Source organism: Bos taurus, chromosome 12, assembly GCF_002263795.3.
Source record: "Bos taurus isolate L1 Dominette 01449 registration number 42190680 breed Hereford chromosome 12, ARS-UCD2.0, whole genome shotgun sequence".
Lineage (NCBI taxonomy): Eukaryota > Metazoa > Chordata > Mammalia > Artiodactyla > Bovidae > Bos > Bos taurus.
Window position 1 is genome coordinate 36,101,617 of NC_037339.1, and position 15,189 is coordinate 36,116,805.

The following is a 15,189-nucleotide window of genomic DNA, read 5'->3' on the forward strand; positions in this document are numbered from 1 at the left end:
CAATCTCTCTTGAAACCAAATGGGCAGTCTTCACATCTAAAACCGAAACCATATGATTAACATCTTAGTTGTCTACCTAGAGAGTATACGTGCAAAGAAACCACTGTTTCCTAATTTTGGTAGTCTTTACACAATGTCCCTGAAACTTTTCATTGTAATAAAACCTACATAATATAAAATTTACCATTTTAGCCACTTTAATCATTCAGTTCTCTGTGTTAGTACATTCGAACTGCTCTGCAACCACCATCGTAACTTCATCTTCTCAAACTGAAACTAACACTAACTAAACACTAACTCCCATCCAGCCCTGCCGCTGCATCCACCACCCTACTTTCTGACAACTTTAGATACTTCATAAGTGGAATTATACAGTATTTTGTGACTGTTGACTTCACTTAACATCATGTCCTCAAGAGTCATCTGTGTGGCAGCCTGTGTCAGAATCTCCTCCCCTTTTTAGGGTGGATAATATTTCATTCTACATAGAAGCACATTTTTTAAGCCATTCATGGAGTTGTCCCTACCTTTTGGCGATTGTGAATCAGGTTGCTATGACATGGTGTGCAAGTATTTGAGTGACACAACATCATTTTAAATCTGCATTTTTAATGAAAAGTTTTTAAATCATTGCAATGTTGTATTTACACGTTTTAGCCTTGGAATACCAATGAGTGTCCCGCAAAGAGACTATAAATACTAAGAAATTTTAGTTCTTCTATGATCAAGAAAAAATAAAACCATTCTTGTACTTCTCAGAGAGAATTAAAAAGTGAGAAAATACCTGAAGACCTATGGTGTGTGTGTGTGTGTGTGTTGGTCATTCAATCGTGTCTGACTGTTTGTGACCCTATGGATTGTTGCCTGCCAGGCTCCTCTGTCCTTGGGATTCTCCAGGCAAGAATACTGGAGTGGGTTGCCATGCCCTCCTGCAGGGGATCTTTCTGGCCCAGGGATGGAACTCTGGTATTATGCATTGCAGGCAGATTCTTTACTGTATGAGCCACCAGGGAAGACTTCTATAGTAATATTTCTCAATTTAAAAACAAAACCTAAAAACAAAAAAAAACCCCTACCAACCAAAAAAACCTAGGTCCAGGTAACCACCACCTACTAAATACACACACACACACACACACACACACACACACACACGTCCGAGTTCTACAAGGGAAGGTGTTTTAGACGAGCCTTTAGCAGCTTAGCTTTCTTTCCCCCTGGGTTGCCCTCAAGTTCAGATCCCACCTGAACAGGTAAACTCTGCGGGGTGCGCAGCTTGCTCGTCAGATCTGAGCGCTAATCAAGCAACCCTGGAAGCAACCAGAGACTCGGTTGTTCTTAAAAAAAAACCAACAGGAATCCCAGTGCCCTGGACTGAATTAAGTGTGTCTGACGCGAGCCAGGCTCGCTGCGCTATTTATAGCCCCCGGCCAGGGCACCACTACCGCCCCCGCGACAGCGTGGGCCGCTGCGACTAGGCAACACGCACCCGGCGTGGAACCTGCACCCCGCATTCAAGTCCCACACCCGCACCCCTACTGCCCTAAGCAAGCGGGCGGGAGGTGCGGGGTGGGGGGTGGGGGACGTGGAGCCACAACTTGGCCGGGGAGAAGCAGGCGGATGCGGGTGTGGAATGCGGGAGTTCGGCGTGTGAACTAGTGGCGGGAAGCGGGATGCGGGTGTAGGATGCGGGGTGCCAGAGTGGGATGTGTGATGTGTGATGTGCGCGGGGCCGGGCGGGGCGGGGCGCGGGGCCCTGGCGCTCGGTGTAGGATGGGGGGTGCGAGTGTGGGATGTGGGGTGTGGGCGGGGGATGGGGCGGGGCGCGGGGCGGGGCGCGGGGCCCGGGCGCGGGGCGCAGCGCGGGGCGCGGGGATGGCGCCGGGGCGGGGAGCCCGGGTGGCCGGGCGCACGCGTCGAGCCGAGCGCACGGAGACGGGGTGTCCAGCAGAGCGGCCCGAGCCCTGCCCGCGGGAGAAGCGACCGGGTCGGCGCGGCGGGTAAGCGTGGGCTGCGGGCTGCCCCTCAGGGTCCTGGCAAGTTTGGGAGCAGCCCGCAGGTCGGCGCGACTTGGGCACTCCCTGGGGAACTCTGGAGCTTGGCGCGGCGATGGCTTTTTCGGGGTGTGGGGGGTGGCCGGCGATGGCATCAGACCTTTCCCTGGGCTGCGCCCCTGTGGCGCCGGCACTCCCGCGGGGCGCGCGCCGCTCTTCCCCAAGGTCTTGGCTCGCCTGCGCTCCTTTAAGAAACTCTCTGAAAGTTTTTTTAAAGACAGACTGGCTCTGAGCGCCTCGGCCTCGTTTGTTGCCGCGTGTACGCGTGGCGGCGGGTTTCAGCAGAATTTGCGGCGAGTGGGCTGGTCCCGCGTCTGCGCTCTTCGGGCAGCGCTCTGGGGCTGCGGACGCGGGCACGTGCTCGCTGTCCGGCCGGGTGAGACCCTTTCATCCCGGTGGGCAGACCCCTCGGTCCAGAGCAGCTGCGACACGGACTTCAGCGACCAGGGCAGTCTGCCAGGGTTTGCTTAATCAAGGTTTCGCCCAAATGTGCCATTTAAAAATGTTCATATGCCAACAGCAGGGGAGTGGATGGTGCTTTGGTTTTTAATCACCCAAGAATTCAAAATGATGGTTTATGACATGTGCTTCACTTCGCTGGCAGGCCTTCCGGGTGCTGGGAAATGTATTGCAAATCAGACATTAAAAGATTAGAGTGGAAAACGGACTTATTTCCCGAAGGTCAGTGTATTCAAAGTAAACCTCAGCTAATCTGGCGCCGATTCCACTGGTTCAGCAGTTTGGTTCTTGCCGAGATAAGCATCTGTTGAGGGCAGTGCACGTGTTTTGTAGTGAAAAGTAATTCACAGAAACTTTACAACTGTAACAGATTAGACAATGCTGTTCGTGTCAACCAGCAAATGCTAACTGGCTTAAAGCTGCCTTATAATAATGGCGTGTAACAGGATTTCATTGTTGGCTAACGAGAAAGAGAATTTTGACATAATTTCTTTGAATGTTCTTACATTTTGTGTTCATTTTCTTAACTAAGATAACTTTTACCCTGCACATTTGAAACTTTAAAATAATTATAGTCACAGCCATTTTACACAGTCTCACATGAGTCAAGAATTTAAATCTAATTTGCCGCTCACTTGTTACCATTACTTGAACACACATCTAACACAGAATAAATAGGACATACATGTCTTTAGGACTTTACCTCAGTACAGCACATAAATATATCAATAAGCACATAGTCTTTGTAATGTACTAAAATATTCCCAGAACATTCTAGACAGTGTGAAGGCCTTTGAGGTTGCCCAGGGTCCGTATGGGAAAAAATTCAGCCAAACTCAGTTGCCATCTTAGTGTACTCCCTCTTTCTCCCTGTACTGTGTCAGGTCTCCCCACCCTCCAAGGCCAAGCCCAGGGCTGTGTAACACGTGTGGTGCTACCTTTTGAGCAGTGTGACAAGCATGCCTTTCCTGCTGTCTGAGAGGGTGGACTGGATCTGGATTATTTTGGTCACTCCATGTGTAGCACAGTCCCACACATGTAATAAGCATTTGATAAATATTTACTACCTTAAAGAGGGCAAAAAATCCAATACCTGCGTCCCTAAATAGCATACACGTCTCTAAAAACACTATGTTTTTGCAATTTCAATGTAATTCTTAAAAGCAATAAAATAGCAATAGATTTTCATGTTACTTTTCATTCCTACACTGGTGGAAAATTTATCTTGAGACCTAGATTAGTACTATGATGCTTGCTTTTTCGAAGAAGGCAATGGCACCCCACTCAGCACTCTTGCCTGGAAAATCCCATGGACGGAGGAGCCTGGTGGGCCACAGTCCATGGGGTTGCTAAGAGTCTGACAGGACTGAGCGACTTCACTTTCACGCAATGGAGAAGGAAATGGCAACCCACTCCAGTGGGCTGCCATCTATGGGGTCGCACAGAGTCGGACACGACTGAAGCGACTTAGCAGCAGCAGCAGCAGCAGCTTGCTTTTTGGGATCTCTGCGTCTTCAAAAGTGTGACACTAACGGTTCATGTAAGGTTTCTGCATTCTTACATTTTCTTTAATTTGAAGTTTGTGGCTTGCTTTAAGTTTCCTGTTAACAGACTATTGATAAATGATGCTTAATGTAAAAATCACTTAATTTTTTTCATTCAGATCACATGATTAGCTCCTGAATGCTCATCTGTTCATGAAACTCCATTTCCTCTTAATTTTATAATGAATCTTTTATTCTAGAACAGAGAAGAGAGTTCTGCTTTGTACTAATAGAAATAGATTCAAATAAGAAAATTCAGATTCTATTTATACTATATAAATTATTATTTCTGCAGAACATATAAAACATTTTGACAGATGTAATTTGTGTCTGTAATATAAATGGAACAATAAAATGCCATAATTATAAGGCTGTGCGTTTTGTTCACTAAGCAAGAATAAAGATAATACCTGAATTTGCTTTAAAATGACAATTCCAATTTATATGATGAGGTAGCTGGCTGTTGTTAGCAATAAAAAATATTTGACAATTTTAGACATTCTGGACTGGAAGAAAAGAGCAAAGCCTAAAACATACTCTAACCCATGTTTCTACACATTTCTTTTAAAGTGTGGTAGAAACAGCTCAAAAGGCACCTGTTGTCATCTGGACCATGTGCCTGGTGCTTAATCCCATGAGGTCACGTGGACGGGGACCCAGAGCAGAAAGTCAGGAGTTCTTGTGCCAACTTCAGCCCTGCATGCTATGCAACCTCAGGGAAATCACAGAACCTCTCTGGGCATCCATTTTCTGATCTGTAAAGTGAGGATGACAGTAGGGCCACTTCTAAGGTCCTTCCAGCTCTAAGATGCTGCGATTCCATGTTCCTTTCATGGATTATGAATAAGATTCCTGAAAGGTGTCACTGGGATTTACATAGGGAAATTACCTTTTAACTGCATTCATGAGGTCACTGTCTGGTGTACTATTGAGACATGCTGACCTTGTGTTTCAGGCATGATGAGCTGCTCAGAACACAGGAAGCCGTCACACCCTATAGTTTCCTTGATTGTTATTTACTCTTGGCCCAAACCAGCCTTCAGAAGGTTGTGCACTGCCATGAGGGAGACAACTTTTTTTCCCACTATTCAGTTATTAAAACCGTGAGGGCTAATGTTGAAGTACATTAAAAGTAACACATCATTACTGCTGCTGCTGCTGCTAAGTCGCTTCAGTCGTGTCCGACTCTGTGCGACCCCATAGACAGCAGCCCACTGGAGTGGGTTGCCATTTCCTTCTCCAATGCATGAAAGTGAAAAATGAAAGTGAAGTCGCTCAGTGTCTGACTCTTAGCGACCTTATGGACTGCAGCCTACCAGGCTCCTCCGTCCATGGGATTTTCTAGGCAAGAGTGCTTAGTGGCGTGCCATTGCCTTCTCCGAACACATCACTAAAATGTCTAAATAAAATGTTTGAGTGAGTGAAAATCACTAATGGTGTTCTTAGGTCTTTCGCAGAGTTCATTCTAGAAATGTGCAACATGGTTTAATAAAGGACGGGAGGAGCTGACGAGGCAGTGGGCAGGGGACTGTTTGAAGGGCTTGGAGAGGGTGCCCAGCGTGGCATGAATAGCCTTGGAAGACAGTCATGTTTCTAATTTCACTGCAGACTATCTACGTTTTCTGTCAACTGAACTGAAGCACGACCAGCTGGTAACTTTCTAGCTTAATATTAGAATTCTAATTGTGGAACTGTTATGTGATACTCCTATCTGGAGGGAATATTTATTTTATTCAAGTATTTTAAGAAAAAATACTATGGCTAAAACCTTAAGTGTACTTTTAATTTTGCCATTCCTGAATATACAAGCTTGAAGACATTTGTTCTTTAACATAGTTGTTTAAATTGCTTTTGACTTAAAATTAGCTCTCACTAAGTTTGTATGTTACAGAAGGTCAAAAACAAAGACTAGTGAGTCCTTCCCTTTGACTAAAAATCAAAGTGTCACCCATATTTACCTTCACCAAATAAAGATTTAGGAGCATGATTTTTTGCATATTCATAAGTAATTAAATTCTGTGAAAGAGAAGATGTGAGAATAATAATAGTAATACATGGATGGCAGGAACTATTATAAATGTTTTCATATATTCTTAATGAATAAATAAGATAATGAAATTAAAATATGAATTTAAAACAGTTTCATGTTTCTGGAGATTTTTTATTTGACAGTAAAATATACAATCCTAGAAATGCTTTAGAATTACTAATAAAGAAGCTGGAAAGTTAGTGTTTTATAATTCCACTAAATCAGTCAGTTCTGGATGAGAGTGATATTTCCTGCCAGAGCTTCAGATTATTGAAAAGTTAAATTTCCATTTAAAATTAGGAAGGGAAACCCCTGGATATAATAAGAAATAATTTTACACTAAGGTCAAGGATACTCTTAAATTGCATATGTGTCATTTACAAAGTCATCAGTAAACACTAAAATCTTCATTATCTATTTAAAAGATCCTTAGGAGTTTTTGGTAGATGTATTCTATGTATTGTGAATACAGTATACATGATAAGACATTGGAAAAAATAACAAACTCTCACTTTTTTCAAGCATATCAAAATTGATTCTTTATTAAAAGAAACACTTCTAGCAAGACTAATACTTTAACAGCCTCAAACAATATTTGGAACCAAACAAAGGAATCTAACTACAGATATCATGGAGTCTTCGCATCATAAGAAAATACCATTAATAATTTTATGCCAATAAATTAGAAACTTGAATGAAATGGAAAATTCTCTAAAAGATATAAATGATCAAAAATGTCTTTAGCAAACCTACTTCTGTTAATAACAGTTAATGAGATTGAATTTGTGATCTAGTCCTCCCAACCACTCAAAATAAACAAAAAGACTTTAGGCCCAAGAGCTTTCATGGGACATTCTTTTTTTTTTTTTTTTTTAGATAAGAAGTAGATTTATTCAGATTCAGAGAGAAGCACACTCCAGAGACAGAGTGTGGGCCATCACAGAGGGTGAGTGCAGCCTATTGGACATTTTTATACAAGCTTTTTACACAGAGAATTTTAAAATAACTTTCTTTTCAAAATCCAATGACAGTACAAAAAAACAATAAGATCAATCTCAAGTATGAACAAACCATAATCTAAAATAAAGTTGTAGCCAGTTTAATTTGATCATATATTAAAGTCATGACCCAAAAGATGCTTCACCATCTAAAAGTCACCATAGATGCAGAGAAAAAAGTATTCCACCAAATCCAATATTCATTCATGATTTAGAAAACAAAGCAAAGACTGAAGGAAAATTTCTCCACCTGATACAAGTTGAAACATCACACTCAATGATAAAACTTCAGAAGCATCATTTTCAGATTGAAACCAGGGAAAATGTCACCATTCAACATTGTACCAGAAGTCCAAGCCAATGCAAGAAGACAAGAAAAAGAAAAAACAGGGATTCAAATTAGAAGAGGAAGAGACACATCTCTCCTTAAGAGGATAGGATTCTGCGTCTTTCACAGAAAATCCAAAGGAATCTCCTGACTGGTCCATCTAGGAGGGGCTTTCTGCCAGGTTGCTGAATACAAGATCAATATACAGAAATAAGGTTCCTGCTGCTGCTGCTGCTGCTAAGTCACTTCAGTTGTGTCCGACTCTGTGCAACCCCATAGATGGCAGCCCTCCAGGCTCCTCTGTCCCTGGGATTTTCCAAGCAAGAGTACTGGAGTGGGTTACCATTGCTTTCTCGGAATAAGGTTCCTAGGTACCGATAACAACTACTCAGAAATTATAATGAAGACAACTATTAAGAATGAAGAATTAGAACAACTACAAAGTTATCTCAGAATAAGTCTAACAAAAGGTGTGTAAGACCTTTTGGGACAGCATCCTAATGGCATAAAGATGCCCTTCATCTATGGAGCAGTAGTGCTCAGCAGTGGGAGCACTAGATTGTACAGAAGTAAATTTGATTCATCTGTGAATTCCATGCAATTCCAATCAAAACTGTGTCTCAGATTTTTGTGGAACTTGACAAGTTCTGCCTAAACTTCATATGCAAGAAATAAAAATAAATTGTTGTGACAAATATGAAGAATGAAGCTGGAGGACTTGTCTTTTGAAGCGTGAAGTGTGTCTGCAGCCACTACCACTGGGTGTCCTGCCTCTTGCTGTGGTCAGTCCCTTTCTTCTGGAGAACAAGTGTCCCGTTAGTCAGTGTGAAACTTTGGAGGTTTGGCTTTTTCCTCTTTCATGCTTGTCTCTGTGGTTGATCTTTTCTGTGCAGGCTCTTACAGGCCTGGCTTCCATCTTGCTCTTGGGATTCCAAAGCTATGTGTTGGGGTCATCTCCAAAGAGCAGAAGAAGAATGAATCTTTTGTTATTTTAAGAAACTTATTTTCAGTTCTATTTCCTCTTTAAAGAGTCAGACCAAAATTATAAAAAGGTGTGATAAGTATGATAAAGGTGGGGCTAGAGGTAAAGTGAAGAGGACGTAAAAAGCCTCTTGATAAAAGTGAAAGAGGAGAGTGAAAAAGTTGGCTTAAAGTTCAACATTCAGAAAACTAAGATCATGGCATCTGGTCCCATCACTTCATGGGAAATAGATGGGGAAACAGTGGAAACAGCGTCAGACTTTATTTTTGGGGGCTCCAAAATCACTGCAGATGGTGACTGCAGCCATGAAATTAAAAGACACTTACTCCTTGGACGAAAAGTTATGACCAACCTAGATAGCATATTGAAAAGCAGAGACATTCCTTTGCCAACGAAGGTCCTTCTAGTCAAGGCTATGGTTTTTCCAGTGGTCACGTATGGATGTGAGAGTTGGACTGTGAAGAAAGCTGAGCGCCGAAGAATTGATGCTTTTGAACTGTGGTGTTGGAGAAGACTCGAGAGTCCCTTGGACTGCAAGGAGATCCAACCAGTCCATTCTGAAGGAGATCAGCCCTGGGATTTCTTGGGAAGAAATGATGCTAAAGCTGAAACTCCAGTACTTTGGCCACCTCATGTGAAGAGTTGACTCATTGGAAAAGACTCTGATGCTGGGAGGGATTGGGGAAAGGAGGAGAAGGGGACGACAGAGGATGAGATGGCTGGATGGCATCACTGACTCGATGGACGTGAGTCAGAGTGAACTCCGGGAGTTGGTGATGGACAGGGAGGCCTGGCGTGCTGCAATTCATGGGGTCGCAAAGAGTCGGACACAACTGATCGACTGAACTGAACTGAACTGAGAGGTAAAGAACCCGCCTGCCAATGCAGGAGACATAAGAGATGCAAGCTCAGTCCTGGGTTGGGAAGATCCCCTGGAGGAGGGCATGGCAACCCACTCTAGTGTTCTTGCCTGGAGAATCCCATGGACACAGGAGCCCGGCAGGCTATGGTCCATAGGGTCACAAACAGTTGGACACGACTGAAGCGACATAGCATGCATTGTTGTTCAGTTGCTCAGTCATGTCTGACTCTTTGTGACCCCATGGACTGCAGCACCCCAGGCTTCCCTGTCCTTCACCATCTCCTGGAGTTTGCTTAAACTGAAGTCCATTGAGTCGGTGATGTCCATTGTGTCAATATGCATGCAGGTACATAATACCATAGTCTAGGTTTCTTGGCATCTAGAAATTACTGTCTTAAATGTGAGAGCTGGAAACAGGCATGTAAAATATGAAAAAAAAAAGCGAAAGAAACAGTCTTTCCAATGGCTAAAAAGATAACCAGATAAGCCCACTTTTCACTATACCAAGCCCACTTTTCATGGCCTACCAAGTCCTTTTAGCTTTGTACCAAGTCAGGGATTGCAAAAAAATAGCATTAGGGCCACCACTGCCCATGCCAAACCCTGGCAAACCCTGGCAAACGTTACTAGTTAAACATAGAACTCTCTGGTTTAGCCTGTACGTCAGTATCCAGATCCTACTTGTGGTGTTCCAGAAAATCACAAGAAAACACGGAATGAATATGCCTGGTCATTCTATTGCCTCCAATTTATAAACCAAGTAGGAGTGTTTCTAGTGTCAGTCTGTTACAAAAGGGAATCTAGTGCAATGCAAATTGTACATTTTGCTCTTGTTCATTCTAGAGTCTCAACTAAAACTGGCATTTTCAGATGGCCAGCTTATGGTCCTCTGGATGCTGGAGCACCTGGCTTGATCTCCAGCCCCTCTGCACTGCCCTCCCCACCCCCACCCCCGCCCCCGTCCGTCCCCATCCCAGTCCTTAGAGGACTTCCTCAGTGCTGTCTCAGGGCACTGAGGAGGTCCGTGATGACTTGACCTCTAATGCGTGTCTAATAGACATTTCAGGCTGAACGTTCCTAAATAAAACTGATCGTCCTCTGCCCCCGCCCCTCACCCTCCACCCTGTGACCCTCTGCTTTCACCCTTGCCCTGGAGATAGTTCTCAGCACCAGTACCACTGGAAGACATGGGATTGTATCACAGCTGTTCAACCCCCTCCCCCCACCCAGTATCTTCCCAACTCACCTGGAGTCAGAGCCCAGGTTCTGGTCACTGACCATTGTGGTCCACCTGCCTCCCCTTCACCAGATCTCTGACCTGCTCCACCGGTCTCACCCCCACCCTCCACCCCCTCCCCCCACCCGACACCCACTCCCCTCCTCACCTCTACCTCCCACCCCCCTCCCCCTCCCCACTGGGGTCTCCTCTGCTCAGTCCTCATTTGCCCTGCCCAGCAGGCTTGCTCCCCTCTGAGAGCCTTGTTATGCCCGGGTTCTCCTTAAGCCCCGCCTCCTCCACCCCCAGCTCCCGGCTTCTCCAGGGCACCCCGGCTCGACTGCTATGTTCCCACATTGCAAACTCTTCTTCTGCAGCTCAGGGCCTGTCCTTGCCTGAAAGACGCCCTCTTGACTCGGGAGAGGAGTCTCATCTCCCTGCAGCTGCCCCGCCCCTCCCCCATCGCCCCCGCCCCCTCCCTCCTCCGGGCGACAGGAGCCTCCACCGCCCATCCTCCTCCGGGGAACAGGTTGACAGGTCCCCCTCACCCTCGGGTCTCCAACCCGCCCCACGTGCTCCCCGGGCCTGGCCCGCGGCCGGGTCACTGGAAGGGCGTCCGTGGCCTCCTCGTCGTGAGATCAAAGGGCCTCTTCTCTGCTGCTTCTCCCGGAGTGGACGCCTTAGTCACCGGCTCCCCCGAAGCCCGCCAGCGTCCCCACCTCCGCGGGTCCAGCCCCTCGGGCCATTCTCTGGCCTCCGGCCTCTGGGGGGGGCCCTCAAAGGTGCGCCACCCCCTCCCCCGCACCTGCTGCCCCACGGGGTCTGGTCTGGGGAAGCTGGGGCTGCTGTTTGACTCTGTACCCCTAAGGTTAGAATTTCCTAGAAGTCACTTTTCCCAGAAGACTCAGGGGAAAATAGTAATACAGATAACAGATAAGATTTCAGAGCATACGCTCCCTGGAGCACGCGCGGCCCCCACCCAGGGCCCTGCCTCCGTCCAGGCTCAGCCCTGGCCCTCCCCCCGTAGTTGGACCCCCCAGTACCCTCCCGGCTGGGAGACCTCTCCAGCTGGTCTCCCTCCAACCGGTCCTTCCGCAGGACACAGGGCCATGCGGCTGCCCCGCCCCAGCACTGCAGCCCGAAGTCCAGCCCAACAGGCGCGGGACACAGGCCCCTTCCTTCGGGAAGGACAGGCTAGGGCCCCGCGCCCAGGGCCCGTCCTCCCTGCGTCTGCACGCACACCAGTCCTGCTCTGTTTCATTTTCACGACGTGTTCTTTTCTGTCCTCTCCGCCACCCATCGACCCTCCTATCACCCGCCGGCCTTCGGCAGTCACCCGAGACCTCACGAGGCCCTTCTTTCTGAACGACACCAGCTGTCAGGTTAGGAATCGGCCCAGCTGTGTGCAGAGCGAGGAGGCCGGGAGTGGGCTGGGGCTTCTCTCAGGCAGTCCTCCTCGTGGCCTGCGGTTGCCTCCCTCCTGCTGGCACCTGTGCAGCATGACCTCTGCTCAGGGCCACAGGTGCTGGGGACAGTTACCAAACCCTCCTCAGGGAGAGACACAGGCATGCTCACAACTGTGCCTGCATCGGTGCACACACACACACACCTGTACTTGCACCCATACATATACATACACACACCTGGACATGTACATACAAACACACCTGTGCCTGCACACATACACATACACCTATACATGTACACACACACCCCCATAATGTACACACAGACCTATACATGTGTGCACACACATGTATATGCACATACATACACCTGTGACTTCACATGTACATACACACAGCTGTACATGTATACACACACCTGTGTCTGCACACATACACACACATGCACACCTGTACATGTACACTTTGCATGAACATACACCTGTGCATGTGCACACACCTGGACATGCACATACAAACACACCTGTGCTGCACACATACACACACCTGTACATGCACATGTGCATATACACACCTGTACATGCACATACACACACCTGTACATGTACACACACAGCTGTACATGCGCACACACCTGTGCATGTACACACATCTGTACATGCACATACAGACCTGCTCTTGCACGTGTGCATACACACCTGTATGTGTGCATACACGCAGCTGTACATGCACACACACTCCTGTGCTTCACATGTACATACACACCTGTATATGTATACACACACCTGTGCCTGCACACACACGTGTACATGTACATGCACAGCTGGACATGTACACACACCTGTGCATGTACATACACACCTGCTCCTGCATACCCGCATGGACACTCACAACCTTCCCTGGAGGGTTCCCGCTGGGGAGGGTGAGCACAGCTCCCCATGACAGCATATCCCACGCACATCGGGGCCCAGGGCTGCCCGGGGGCCGTGCCCTCGGCTCGCCTGGCCGGCCTAGGCCTAGTAACGAGCCTGTTCCCCTGCAGGTTAGCAGTCTGAAGCGATGGGCGACTGGAGCTTCCTGGGGAGACTCCTAGAGAACGCCCAGGAGCACTCCACTGTCATCGGCAAGGTCTGGCTGACGGTGCTGTTCATCTTCAGGATTCTGGTGCTGGGGGCCGCGGCCGAAGAGGTGTGGGGGGACGAGCAGTCGGACTTCACCTGCAACACGCAGCAGCCCGGCTGCGAGAACGTGTGCTACGACCGCGCCTTCCCCATCTCGCATGTGCGATTCTGGGTGCTGCAGATCATTTTCGTGTCCACGCCCACGCTCATCTACCTGGGCCACGTGCTGCACCTGGTGCGCATGGAAGAGAAGCGGAAGGAGCGTGAGGAGGAGCCGCCGAAGGCCGCTGGCCCAGAGGGGCACCAGGACCCGGCCCCCGTGCGCGACGACCGCGGCAAGGTGCGCATCGCCGGCGCCCTGCTCCGCACCTACGTCTTCAACATCATCTTCAAGACGCTGTTCGAGGTGGGCTTCATCGCCGGGCAGTACTTCCTGTACGGCTTCCAGCTGAAGCCGCTATACCGCTGCGACCGCTGGCCCTGCCCCAACACGGTGGACTGCTTCATCTCACGGCCCACGGAGAAGACCATCTTCATCCTCTTCATGCTGGCCGTGGCCTGCGTGTCCCTGCTCCTCAACGTGCTGGAGATCTACCACCTGGGCTGGAAGAAGCTGAAACAGGGGATGACCAGCCCCTTCCGCCCGGACACCCCTGGTTCCAGGGCGGGATCCGTAAAGCCGGTGGGGGGGAGCCCCCTCCTCCTGCCCCCCAACTCCGCCCCGCCCGCCGTCACCATCGGGTTCCCGCCCTACTACGCGCCCTCTGCCTCCTCCCTGGGGCAGGCGTCTGCCCCGGGCTACCCCGAGCCTCCCCCGCCCGCGGCCCTGCCCGGGACCCCCGGCACCCCCGGCGGCGGCGGCAACCAGGGCCTGCGCGCCCGGGCGCAGAACTGGGCCAACCGTGAGGCCGAGCCGCAGACTTCGTCCAGGAAGGCCTCCCCGCCCGCGCCGACGCCGCCTGCAGCCGAGAGCCCCGGGGGTGGCCCCCAGCAGTCCCTTCCGGAGGGCGCGGCGGGGAGCTCGGGCGACAGCGACGGGGAGGGGGCGGTGACGGCCGTGGAGCTGCACGCGCCCCCCGAGCCCCCCGCAGACCCCGGCCGGTCCAGCAAGGCCAGTAAGTCCAGCGGCGGCCGGGCCAGGGCCGGCGACTTGGCCATCTAGCAGCGGCCCAGCGTCCAGGCCCAGGGCGCTCACCGGCGGGGGGCGGCCTGGAGGCGGGAGGGGCTGGAGCGGGTGGAGGGGGCGAGCGAGGGTCGGGTCCGTGTGTCAGTGCTTGCTGTTCCTAGCGCTGTGAGGTAGTGAGGGGCGCATCCGAGACGGGAGGGGGCACAGGGGCCGGGGGCCTCCAAAGATTGTCCCAGCAGCCTGCGCGCCCGGAGCCCGGAGGCCTTCCCGGAGATGCTGCGGCCCGGTGGGGGCTGTGGTGTCTGCTGTGGGAAGGCAGAGGGTCTGTGTCACTTCAGGTTGGGGTCAACGGTTTTCCAGCCCTATGCCCCCCGAGGCTTTGGACCGCCCAGCAAGTCTAGAAGCTCTTAGTCTTATCTCTGTTTGAGACTTTAACTTAGAGTTGAATTTCATTTGGGATATTTGCCAAACAGTACTAAAAAAAGATTCCATACAGTCACTGAGTTTCTGACAGGTCTCTGAAGCCCAGGACATCAAACCACACCCTTCATGACAACTGAGGAGCAGCCACCCTCCAGGGGCAGAGATGTGGCGGGCAGGCAGGAGAGCCTGCAAGAGGCGGACCCTTTAGATAAGTTTGAATGGCCAAGGAAACTGAGTAAAAGTGTGACAAGTATGCCTTAGGTATTTATTTTTTAAATGGCATTTTGTGCTTTGATATGAATTGTACAGATATGCCTATTTTTCCCCATTTACTATCTTTCAGGAAAAATGAAGCAAATAGTCCTATTAAAATGGATACTGATCAAAAGAGTGCAAATTTGTCTTTTGCATACTAGTAAAGATTTGAACTTTAAAAGAAATTCTTCGACTTTATGAGTCAGTTAATTACTGTGAAAATGTACCATATACAACTGAAGCCAGCGTTGGAAAATCTCTAAGTGCAGTTCAAATGCTTGAAGTTGTGAAGTTTTTGAATGGGAGGTTAAAAGTTAACTACTGTTGCCAGAAAACTTATTTATACAGATGAATCCATGACCTACATTTTTTTAACAGTACAAAAT

The 15,189-nt window shown here is 48.9% G+C and overlaps 1 protein-coding gene across 2 annotated transcripts; it reads left to right on the forward strand.

Moving 5' to 3' along the window:
* The first annotated feature begins 1,915 nt into the window (after window positions 1-1,915).
* Window positions 1,916-14,938, forward strand: GJA3 (gap junction protein alpha 3). 2 transcript variants are annotated; one of them, XM_005213760.5, is made up of 2 exons: window positions 1,916-2,000; window positions 12,921-14,938. In XM_005213760.5, the coding sequence occupies exon 2, from the start codon at window positions 12,938-12,940 to the stop codon at window positions 14,159-14,161; it is 1,224 nt and encodes a 407-aa protein (XP_005213817.1). In that variant the 5' UTR covers window positions 1,916-2,000; window positions 12,921-12,937; the 3' UTR covers window positions 14,162-14,938. The 2 variants fall into 2 exon arrangements, with proteins under 2 accessions (XP_005213817.1, NP_001159768.1); NM_001166296.1 differs by lacking the exon at window positions 1,916-2,000 and having other exon boundaries at window positions 12,938-14,161.
* The last annotated feature ends 251 nt before the right edge of the window (window positions 14,939-15,189 follow it).

Coding starts and splice junctions, on each gene's coding strand:
- GJA3 (XM_005213760.5), top strand. CDS start 12,938: ATGGGCGACTGGAGCTTCCTGGGGAGACTCCTAGAGAACGCCCAGGAG.